The 12,692-nt window shown below is 43.9% G+C and overlaps 1 protein-coding gene across 1 annotated transcript in view; it reads right to left on the bottom strand.

The window, feature by feature from the left end:
• LOC129711871 (nuclear receptor subfamily 5 group A member 2-like) overlaps nt 1–12,692 on the bottom strand; it is a 60,773-nt gene that overhangs the window by 33,147 nt on the left and 14,934 nt on the right. Inside the window, exon 4 of the mRNA XM_055659855.1 lies at nt 6,404–7,047. Coding sequence (XP_055515830.1) covers nt 6,404–7,047 — 644 coding nt within the window. The remainder of the gene's footprint in view (nt 1–6,403; nt 7,048–12,692) is intronic.

The following is a 12,692-nucleotide window of genomic DNA, read 5'->3' as shown; positions in this document are numbered from 1 at the left end:
CCATTGTGAAAATATTACTTCCTGTCACTGCTGTTTATGTTGGAGTTATTTATTTTAAAGAGAATTTCCCCAGCTGCCAGGATGAAATTTCCACCTATAGTTCTTTATCGAAGCTTGATGAAGTATGGCCAGGGCCTGGGATGCAAGTGAAGGGTGACAGAGGCAGAGGTGACCTTGCTCGCTCTGCCCACCGGTAATGTAACCCAGATGTGACAGCATCGATTTCCACCCCCCCAATCTCCGCAGATGGGATTTTCTCAACGATAACTCCTCAATGTGACATCTTTCAATTACATTTTTCACTTGACACCTTGCTTCACGCCGCTTGTTATTGCAGCGATTCCTATCCTGTCAGGAGTGATGCATTTTAAGTCATTATCCAGAGGGAGGTTGGTCAGATAATTTTGTAACTTTAATTGTTCTTTGCTGCAGCTGTCTGCACGTTCGAGATGGCCAAATCAGCAATTTAGTCGAACAATTCATTAACGATGCATGTGCTAATTATTATTTCCTTTCTTGCAATAACTTTTCGTCAGAAAATAACAAAGGACTAAATGAATTTTAAAAATGTGTATTTGAGTCAAATTCTTATCAGGGTTCACTTCAAAAACCTGGAAGGACATAACAAGACAAAGGGAATGGCCATCTCTTAGTAAATGAGTGAGATGCAATTCCAGTTATAATTGGGGCGTTTGTGTGAAGAAGATTCTATGTTATCAGACTTCTCAGAGCAGCTGCAATGAAGCTTTGGGAAATCATCAGGGCATCAGTGGTGACAAATGGTGGAGAATTAACGGTTGGGCCGGCTTGGTGTGATGACAGAGGAGAACATGGCCAAAGATACCAAAGGCACTTGGCCAGGTGACTCATGGGGAAACGGGGATCATTATTGACTGAGGCCTCAACCAATGATCGGCACCAGAGCTGCTCGTAGACGGGAAGCCATCATGTGGAGATGGCATGGTGAGAGGAGGCTGGTCTGTTTCATCAGCTTGGGCAAAACTTGCCATGGAAAGCAATGACATAAACAATGGTCAAATCAGGAGTCTAAGATTAGTTTGGCTGTAATTAGTTTGATTGTTGTATGGTTGGATAGCCGTTGCTATCTTGGTAAAGCATGTCCCTGCAAACCTCAGGATCCAGGCATTATTTTGAGACCAGAATTTAACAGCTTGCCTCTGAATGCTTAAGTGAAGGTAAAATACTCTTGTTTAACTACACCAGTGGTTCTAGATTATATGTATCATATCATCTACATTTATAGGTAGATATTATACACATTTACATCTATGTGTGTATATATATCTGTATCTAATGGATATAGATCTATCAATAATACAGATATTATACTATCGCCTTAATACCTTGCATCTCCACCTGGGCTTCACCTCATCTCCCCTTTATTGATTTGAGGCTTAACAATCCTGGAGCGTCTCTTTCAATGACTTATCATCCACTACTCCTTTAACTCTGCTGCCCAAATCTTTCCTTGTCCCATTCACCCACCACTCCCGAGCTCCCTGATCCGGGTCGGCTCTTAAACTGAGGCAACAGCTGACGTTGGAACACTTCCCCCTTGTTTCCAGACCCTTCACACCTCCCCACGTCCACAATCACCTCCACTCAACAATCCTACGTCAGCATCGTGATTTCCCAATTGTGGCCTTGGGATGCACTCAATCTTAACTCCTTCACCACCACTGCCCAGCCCCTCATCTAGCTCGTTACAAGATGACTCCGGCAAGTGCTGGTCCAGAAGAAGATCTATGGTGCTCTTGTCTCGTAAGGTTTGACCGGCTAGCATGCAGAACAAGCTTTTTACCAATTGGTGTATGTGACAATAAATGTCCTTTGTCCTTTGTCCTTTGACCTTTGTCAACTGAACCATCCTATCAACAACTAGAGAACAGTTCTGAGCTACCATCTACCTCATTGGAGACCGACCATCAGACTATCTTTAATTGGACATTACTGGAATTTATCTTGCACTAAACATTACTCCCTATATCCCGTGTCTGTACACTGTGGATCGCTGGGTTGTATTCATGTATAGTCATTCTGCTGACTGGATAGCAAACAACAAAAAGCATTTTGCTGTACCTCTAGGCAAGTGACAATAAATTAGACTGAACTAAATAAACTGTTGAATCATCAAAGCTCTAGCTGTGAATTCCTTCGTGGAAACCTTAGCTCATAAACAATAAGATGCCACTCAGCCCATCATTTTCAAGTTGGTCAAAATGAAGCTACCCAACTTATACTGTCCTTCCAGCATGAACTCTCTGACCTACAGCTGATGGTTCTTCAATACACACCCCATGCACTGATGGAATTCAATGTGGTTCATGCTTCCATCACCATACTGGACTTGACCCTCTTCTAGTTTCCTCCCCCCCAACTACAATCAGTCTGAAGAAGGGTCCTGGCCCAAAACATTGCCTATCCATGTTCCCCAGAGATGCCGAGTTACTCCAGCCCTTTGTGTCCAAAGAAAGCAACTTCATTCTAACCAATCTTTCCTTATAATTTTCCAATCCTGGTGCAATCCCTCTTCATCTGTTAATCACCTGTTTACACTAGTTCTATGTAATCCTACTTTCTAATCCACTCCCTACACACTAGGGACAATTTGTAGAGGCCAATTAACTACAATATGGGGGGAAACTGGAGCAGCAGGAGGAAACCAGTGCTGTCACGTGGAGAACATACAAACTCTACTCAGGCACCACCCAAGGTCAGGATTGAACCGTGGTCTCTGTATCTGCCGCTGTGAGGAAGCTGCTTGACCAACTGCACCACTGTGCTGCAATCAAATGTTTGCAATTGCGGGGTGATCCTCCCTGAACCTCTTCATTCTGATATCTTTCTTTCCTGTGAGACATGCCTTAAAACCACCTACTTTGGCCAAGGTTCAAATCAGTTGTCCAAATGCATTGGTTGCATCAAGTTTTGTTGGGTGTTCACCTGCGAATGACTACTGAATGCTTCATCACTGGAAGGATGCAGCACGGTTGTAGGTTGGTGCTAACAATAACAACATAGCTGATTGGGGGAAGTCAATCAAGCTTGAACCAACAGGCGTAGAGTTTGGATTACAAGATAGGGGGGAGCTAGTTATCCTCATATACTTGGGGGGGGGGGGGGGGGGGGGAGGAAAGGAAGTTGGGGGGGAGGGAGAGGAAGTTGGGGGGGGGGGGGGGGTTGTGTTAATGAGAAAGATTTAAGGGGGAGGAGATGAGAAGAGGTGGCCAGTGGTGGAATCCCGTGACTTGGAGGGAGTCCATGGGATCCCACCACTGGCCACATCTTCCCATCTCCTCCCCTGTCTGCTTTCTGCTGAGACGGCTCCCTCCGTAGCTCCCTGGTCAATTCGTCCCTTCTCACCCGATAGGGGTTTACCTGCACCTCCTCCAACATCATGTATTGCATCCCCTGCTCTAGGTGTCAACTGCTCTACATCGGTGAGACCAAGCGCAAGCTTGGCGATCGCTTCACCAAACACCTCCACACAGTTCGCATTAACCAACCTGATCTCCCTGTGGCTCAGCACTTCAACTCCCCCTCCCATTCCGAATCCGACATTTCTGTCCTGGGCCTCCTCCATGGCCAGAGTGAGTCCCACCGTAAATCAGAGGTGCAGCACCTCATATTTCGCTTTGGTTTACACCCCAGCGGTATGAACATTGACTTTCCCAATTTCAGGTAGTCCTTACTTTCTCCCTCTTTCCCCTCCCCGTCCCGTCCCAGCTCTCCCACAGCCCATTCCTTTCTTCTTCCCCTCCCCCCCCCATCAGTCTGAAGAAGGGTCTCGACCCGAAACGTCATCTATTCCTTCGCTCCATAGATGCTGCCTGTCCCGCTGTTACGGATACTAGTTTGTTACTTCTTCAAAAGACTCAAAAAATGTAAAATTTCTTAAACTGCATGGAGGTTTTGAAATACCTCTTGAATTGCCGGAAATAAATGCATGCAATAAAAATGAAATCCAGTGTGTGGAGGTGAATACAAGATGTATCTGTGTTTCGTGCAAACCACCAGATGCAAACTTTCCCCCCAGTTTCATGGTCCAGGCCCCTGAAGAAACTAACCCTGTAACACAAGGACCACATGCCCTGGATAGAACTTCCAAAGAAAGCGAACCTGATGGTGAAATGATCACATTTTTACGGAGTCTGAACAAATTTGTGTAATTCAAATATTGCCCATACCAGTCTCTAAGTACTCAACCCGACAGACTCCAAATGCCACAGTTTAGGAAATGTCTGATATTTTGTGCAATGCGTTGGTTTATATCTTTTATTGACTTCCCACAATGGCGATCTCCATATCTCAACCTAGAATTGTATGAAGGAAATGTATTGAATGTTGTACAGTATTGAGGAAACTTGCACTTCCAACCTTTATAATAACTATTTTTTCAAAGGACTTTTTTTCAAAGTTTTTTTCATTAAACAAATAAGCAAGAGCTATTGGGAGCCTTGAATACGATTGATTCACTTGAGGACACTTTCCTCCGATAATGCTGGAGTGATAACAACACAGCTTCATTTGCCAATCCTCATATAACAAGGTAGTCTGTGCCCACACATACAGCTAGATGCAGACAACATTCAGACATGGGCAAATAGATGCCAAGTATTGCTCGTACAGCACTGGTGCCAGGCAATTATCATCTTCAACACGAGAGACTCGAATCACTAACTCATCGACTGTCACATTTTACTGTTGCCAAATTAGTATCAATGACCTGGGAGTCACGAAATGTGTAGGAAGGAACTGCAGATGCTGGTTTATAACGAAGATAGATACAAAACGTTGGAGTAACTCACCAGGACAGGCAGCAACTCTGGAGAGAAGGAATGGGTGATGGGTCGAACCAAAACGTCACCCATTCCTTCTCTCCGGAGATGCTGCCTGTCCCGCTGGGTTACTCCAGCATTTTGTGTCTATTCTGGGAGTCACCATTGACCAGACCAGCCACATAAAGTATTTCCATTACAAGGATCAAGTCAGAGACTGGGCATCCTGCAGTGAGGGACTCACTTCATGATCTCTCAAAGAATTGAGTTAGTGCAGGTCCAACAATGCTCAAGACACTCATCATCACAGGGTTAAATAGCATTCCATTTACCACCATAATGATTCATCCCTTCCATTGCCGTCTGCAGTGGCTGGCCCAGGTATCTCAAACAGCGCCTCCCAATCCCCCACCAATGTGACTAAGTGCAAGTTTCCTTCATACAAGTTCCGATACGGAGATCACCATTGTGGGAAGTCAATAATAGATAGAACCTCCGCATCACACACCATCCTGACTTAGAAATATGCCATCGTTCCTTCAGCATCACTGTATCTAAATCCTGGTGCTCCTTAATTCACAGAGGAACCTTCATCAGAAGCAATGCAGTGGTCCAAGGGGACGGCTCACCACCACTTTCTCAGGGGCCACTACGGATGGATAAAAGATGCTGGTCCAGCCAGTGACACTCAGATCCTGCAAAAACTAAACCCATTCCACTCTGCATTTTCTGTAAAGAATATCTCATCAGCTTGTAAAAGGTTAGAAATTGCACAGACATATAACAATTATATGATATTGCAGGATTTTTACATCAATATATTATATTTTATACAAAATAGGAACAAAATGAATAGATACATTTTGAATTCTAAACCCACATACAACATTTATATCTTAAATGCCTCAATGCTTTTAAATTATGTTTTTATTCAAATGTAAATTGAGAAAGTAGTCAGGGTCTAACAACGATCTTTTCCTAAATATATATTAAGGGTATGGTGGATATGGGGTTAGTGTGTTCAGGTAGCCATGATCTTATTGAAGTCTGGACCAGGTACAAGGAGCCAAATGTCCTTGGCTTCAAGGAACCAACATTCGCATGGATCGAAATGAAAACCAAACAATAGTACTTCTACCACAAATACAACGCTGAACATTTTCAGTTGCAGAACACCTCTACGCCATCGCGTACAACATCAACAGCTTCCATTTACAGAGCAACTTTGATGTCACACTAGCACCTAAGGATGCTTCACTGAGGCTGGGGTGATGCAGCACAAATTCAAACCAGCAAGCTGAAAACGGAATCAATTTTCCTCGGATGCCTGTCGCACTGGTAAGATGGAGTGAGATGGTGGGGAAGGCAGGATTAATATAACTGAGGGAGGTAAACTGATGCTGACTGGCCCCAGTCAGTGATGGGAACTACATGGATAGTGGGCCTGGATACAATCTGGGTGCTAATCTGGAACTGATGGTGCATTGCAGTCCTGTACAGGGTAGATGATCTACATGTCGCAATGACCACAATTAGTCTGGGTGACGACTCAACGCAGCTGATCACCGCATCAGTGAAGCGACCAACGTTGACGGGCATCTTACCTTAAGTTCTCTGAAGAATATACAACTCCTGGCCCATTCAACGATGGAGAAGAGGGTCTGGTCAGCCATTTTGCACATCAGCCCGAAGGTGCTAAACTTCTCATGTTTGCCCCGGTTGGCCTGCTCCTGCTGTAGGTGGGTCAAGATCTTCGCCTGGACTTGAGGTTCATCCGGTTCGCAGCGTAGGAGTTCCATGATCAGCTGTGGTATGGTGGCGGGGGAGCTGGTCTGGTAGGCGTCTGGGTAGGGGTAGCCAACCAGAGATTCCGGCGAGCTGGCATAGTGGTCTGGGTACTCAGACTTGATGGTCCTGCTATGAAATGAGGGGTACTGATAGCTTGGCAGTGTTCCATGGTTTGGCAGAGCCATGCCGACTGATGGCGCTCCATACAGACCTCTATCGTAATCTGTGACTGGCATCAAGGCCGGGTTTGGAGGGATGCTTTTGGACACAGAGTGTACGTTATGTATGGCAGATGAGTACGAATATTCATTCTGTACAGATGACACCATTTGAGGCACAGTTTCTATCTTAAAGCCGTTTGCCCGGATCAATGCTTTTTTTTGCTGTTTTAACGCTCGATCACGTTTGTACATTGGCCCAAACTTATTTCTTCCTCCTCTCATCCTGTCGGCGCGGACGGCTGGTTAGGAAAGCAAAAGAAAAAAAACTCATCATCTGAAGCCGAGGAGAGAGAGTTATCATCCCATTTCAAACACATCATATCTGCAGTAAAACCCACCACGCATCTTCAAAGATTTCCGAGTTCAAAAGTCAACAAACCTTTAAGAAGTTGTTTGACTTCGCAAATATTTATTTCCAAATTTGTCAACTGATCTCTGAATGGGGATGAAGGAAAATTAATATCAAAAAGAGAAAATATCGCTGTTTTCCCCCTAAAGCTGAGATAAACCTATTTTCTTTCAACCTTTCAACAATTTTTGGCAAAACTTCTGAACCGTTTTATTTTGTTTCTTTCTCTCTTTTACTTTCAACACAGAATTCCTAACAAAATGCTGAGTTGCCAACTGGTTAGGGTTATATTGTTTGATACACTGATGGGGCTGCTGTTAAGCAGAGACTGGAATGCTTATTTGAGTGATAACCATCGTTGAACAATTGTTTAACTAGAAGATAAGGTTAGTGTCACTGTCCCAACCCTTCCCCCAGTGCATATGTAAGAGATGACTCCGATACGTCTTGTAAATATTGAAGTATACTGAGTAAAATAATTTTTCCTAGAGTGGTTTGTTATCAGATTGTACACTTGACAGAAAGTGCTCCAATCCATAATTACCAAATCCACAGACCTCTCGAAATTTCTTCTTTTAATCAGCGTTCAGTTGTGGCGAGACTTAAAGAATAAGGTTGCCAAATATTAAATAAAGACTTATTCACTGATGAATGCGATTCAATCCTGGCCCTTAACCTGCCTGCTGCAAATAAAGATTACGGGACTGAGATTTGAGAACACATTTCAATATCCAGTTTTTGAATGTTTCAATTGAGATGCAGAACGTTATCAGAAATTATTGTTAGAAGTTTTAAAAGTATACTAGACCAAGTGGGACCCGTTGGGACCCATTCCCTCAACACAATATTCCAACACTCACCAGTTCCTCCAACACAACCCATTCCACCACTCACCCATTCCCCCAACGCATAGATAGGTCAGACAGTCAGAACCATTTTCCTAAGGTGAAAAAGTCAAAGACTAGAGGGCATAGCTGTAAGGTGAGAGGGGCAACGTTTATAGGAGACGTGTGGGGCAGTAGTTGACAGGGATGGTGGTGGTGGAGGCAGATACCATAATAGCATTTAAGAGACACATTTGGACAGGTACATAAGTAGGTTTATGAGCCAAAGAAGAATATGGGCCAAAAGCTGGCAGATGGGACTAGTGAAGATAGGGCACGTTGGTCGGCATGGGCAAGTTAGGCTGAAGGACCTGTGTCCATGTTGTGTGACTCTGACACATGGATATGCAGAGAACTGAGGAATACGGATGACATGCAGGTTAGGAAGCTTAGTTTATTTTGGCATCATGTTCAGCACAGACATTGTGAATTGAAGAGCCTGTTCCTGTACTGGACAGTTGTATGTTCTATGTGTTATGCATTATTGGTCAAAACAAAGAAAGGGCATGTTCTTACCTATGGCCAAAGTGGGTATCAAAGAGGAATGCAATGGACGGCCGTTGCTAAACTACCCATATAGCAACACTGAACAGAGATGGATTTCTATCCTAACGGACATGAGTGTTATACGCAGAGCAACCTTAGGTTTTTGAAGTTTTTTCCTTTCTTGACAATAACTTTGCCCATCACCAGCTCCCCCAGCATCACCATTCACCAAAAACTCAACTGAACCAGCCATATAAAAGTACAGAGACCGGGGACAGGTTGTGGAGTGACATCTCCTGGCTCTTCAAAGATTTGACACCATCTCACAAGTCCATGTGATGGAATATTGTCCTGCTAATTGTAATGCCAACACCACATGCCACAACCTCCTTCCCAATAGCACTTCACCAATGGACAGGAAATCCATTCACTTAATGGTTAGGAAAGGTTTAGGGGGATATGGACCAAATGCAGGCAAATAGAATTAGTTTCAATAGGGCACTTTGGTTGGTATTGATGAGTTGGCCTGATGGGCATATTTCCATGCTATATAAATTTATGTGTTTAAAAAGGAACTGCAGATGCTGGAAAATCGAAGGTACAAAAAATACTGGGGAAACTCAGCGGGTGCAGCAGCATCTATGGAGCAAAGGAAATAGGCAACGTTTCGGGCCGAATCCCTTCTTCAGACTGATGGGGGGTGGGGTGGATGGGGCGGGGAGAGGAAAGGAAAAAGGAGGAGGAGGAGCCCGAGGGCTGAGGGAGATATAGGAAGTGGAGGAGGCAGCAAGGGCTAACAAAATTGGGAGAATTCAATGTTCATGCCCCCAGGATGCAGACTCCCCAAGCGGAATATGAGGTGCTGCTCCCCGAGCGGAATAGGAAATTGGAGGAACAGCACCTCATATTCCGCTTGGGGAGTGTGTGTGAGTGTGTGTGTGTGAGTGTGTGTGAGTGTGTGAGTGTGTGAGTGTGTGAGTGTGTGAGTGAGTGAGTGAGTGAGTGAGTGAGTGAGTGAGTGAGTGAGTGAGTGAGTGAGTGAGTGAGTGAGTGAGTGAGTGAGTGAGTGAGTGAGTGAGTGAGTGAGTGAGTGAGTGAGTGTGTTTGTGGTCTCAGTGACTGAGACTGAATTGGTGGGGAGGTGGAATATTGCGTTGGGGGACCAGCCCTCCCGTGTGAAACTGGGACCCAACGGGTACAACATAGTCTAGTTTAATATAAAAATGTACACAAATTGCTGGAGTAACTCAGTGGGTGAGGCAGCATCTCAGGAGAACATGGAAGGGTGACATTTTAGGTTGGAACCCTTCTTCAGAAATGTAATATCTTAACTCTGCATGAAAATAACTCAAATGGTTATATTGTACATTGAATCCTGAATAAATTGCTTTCTTTCACATATTCTGCATGCTGAAATTACAGATGAACAAACCAAGTCTAATCCATCCTTCTCCGAGTAATGGAAAGATTTAATTCCACTTCCTCAGATACACCAAACCTGTACTGCCATGGGAAAATAAAAGAATCATTCACGCAGCAACATATTATATTAATGTGCAGCAATCTTGAAGAGGATGCAAACATGGATATTCTCGCTGGTGTCTATTTCATGTGGGTTACCTGCAAGTAACATGAGGTCGCCTCAAACACAGAAATCGATGCCAGTTTACACCATTCACATGCCTGAGCACAGCTATACCTGGCTTCCGTCCAAGCTCAATGGAGGAGTGTTTCTGGTTATGAAAATAGGCTGTGAGTGGCCTGATTAAAGAGCACATCTGTTCAGTCCTCCAGCCAACTACATATCACAAGTGAGGTGCAAGAGAAACACACCAACACGTAGCAGAATAGAGCCAGATCACACACTGTGATGTATATCACCTCTGACCTGCTGTAATGAGTTCCCCCACAAACCTCCGGGATTTTGGGAGGGGTTTAGGAGGCTGGAATCTGTCTGCTCAGATCTTTATGTTTAACAACAGAGGATCTCAGATAGAGTTATTGTTCTGTTATGATGTGGAGGAATGCAGGAGCTTGTCCTCGAGTCATAAATAGAGTCATTGAGCCATACAGTGTGGAAACAGGCCCTTCGGCGCAACTTGCCTACACTAACTAACATGTCCCATCTACACTAGTCCCACCTGCCTGCAATTGACCCATATATCTCTTAACCTGTCCTATCCAAGTACCTGTCTAATTGTTTCTTAAATGTTGCAATTGTCCATGCATCAACTACCTCCTCTGGCAGCTTATTTCATACACCCACCACCCTTTGTGTGAAAAAGTTACCCCTCAGATTCCTATTAAATCGTTCCCGCCTCACCTTAAACCTATGTCCTCTGGTTTTCGAATCTCCTACTCTGGGCAAGAGACTCTGCTAATCTCCCCGATCTATTCCTCTAATGATTTTATACACCTCTATAAGATCACCCCTCATTCTCCTGTGCTCCAAGACTCTTGCCTTATGAGATAAGGGTGAAAATAAAAACTCTGCGAGGTTTCCCTGCATGACAAATCTCTGGAACTTCGACCAGATGTGCCACAGAGAGTATTCTGACGGGATGCATCTTGGCCTGTTCGGACAACTGCTCTGCTCTTGACCGCCGGAACCTGTGGAGAGTGGTGAACACAGCCCTGTCCATCACAGCTTCGTCAATTCCTTCCATCTTTACAGTGCATTGCATCAGGAAGACTGGAAGTATCATCAAGGTAGCCCTGGCCATTCCCTTTTCCCCCTTCTGCTTTCTGGGAGTAGATACAGAAGATTGAGAGCTCAGACATCCGGACAAAAACAACTCCTTCCCCACTACTATCAGACTCCAGGACCTCTTTCACACCCATTCCCAGAGCTGCTGTCACATACTCTGACGGTACTTTAATTTTGATTCATTTTAATTATTTTGTTTTGCACTCATTTGCATTGCAATATAATCTTCCACCATCCTGCCATTTCGTGACTGCCAAGACTGCTCAAACCTAGACTAGGTGTCTAATGATGGACTCCTGAACTCCTGAACTTTAAGAAAGAAAGTGATCATGCACTATTTGGAGTCAAATCAAACCAGTTGCGAAGTTGAGTGTTAGCTAGTATTTTCCAATGGGAAGTTTGCAAATGTTTGCCCTTCATGGTTCATGTGTATTTGTTGGACAATATTTATTTTGATCCTAACCTCGGGTGCTGTCTGTGTGGAGTATGCACGTTCTCCCTGTGACTGCATGGGTTTACTCCTGGTGCTCCGGATTTCTCTCAGATCCCAAACATTTGCTGGGAGATTAATTCACAACATTGGATTAATTGGGACAATCTCCCTAATTTTTGTTTGCTTGGAAAATGGATATTGATATTAATTGATTTTTTAAATCATAGTGACAATGTTTACTTGGAAAATGTGCTAACTTGAATCCCTTTCTCTTACCCATGCTGTGGTTGATATTAGTCTGACACATTAACATGCAATCTGCTGCAACGAAAGTTAAAGGATTGTTATGTTGTTTTCAGGAATTCAGGCAGCATTTGAAAAGAGAGAAAACTGAGCTGATGTTTTGGTGAGAGGGGACAAAGTTTAAAAAGGATGTGCAGGGCATGTTTTTTATACACAGAGGGTGGTGAGTGCCTGGAACGCATTGCTAGGAAGTGGTAGTCGAAGCAGATACATTAGTGGCATTTAAAAGATGTATGGATAGGCATTCGAGACACAGGAACTGCAGATGCTGGAATCTTGAACAAAGCACAAATTGCTGAGGGAACTCAGCAGCATCTGTGGATGGAATGGATATGTTAATGGACATTTCAGGTCAGGATCCTTCTTCAGCCATTAACTGTGTATCTTTGCTTTGCTCCTTAGATGCTGCCTGACAGACTGAATGTTTCTGGCATTTTCTGTTTTACTTTCACATTTCCAGCATCTTCAGTTTTCCCTTTCTGAATAACTTGCAGCAAAATTGATTCCCTCCTATGTACTGCAGTACGTCAGTCTCATTGGGTGACAGATGCTTCATTCCAAACAAAACTGAAATTGGAGAATGTATCCTTGTCACTAAATCCACAGCACAGTTCATTACCCAGAATCAGAGCTTCTTGAAAATTGCACAGTTTTACTCGTATTTCAATTGTGCTTCTCATCTTGACTGTGTTTAGTACTTTGCTTTTGTATACTACATTAAC

This window comes from Leucoraja erinacea, chromosome 31 (genome assembly GCF_028641065.1).
Source record: "Leucoraja erinacea ecotype New England chromosome 31, Leri_hhj_1, whole genome shotgun sequence".
NCBI classification, from domain to species: domain Eukaryota; kingdom Metazoa; phylum Chordata; class Chondrichthyes; order Rajiformes; family Rajidae; genus Leucoraja; species Leucoraja erinaceus.
This window is presented reverse-complemented; position numbering and strand designations above follow the sequence as displayed.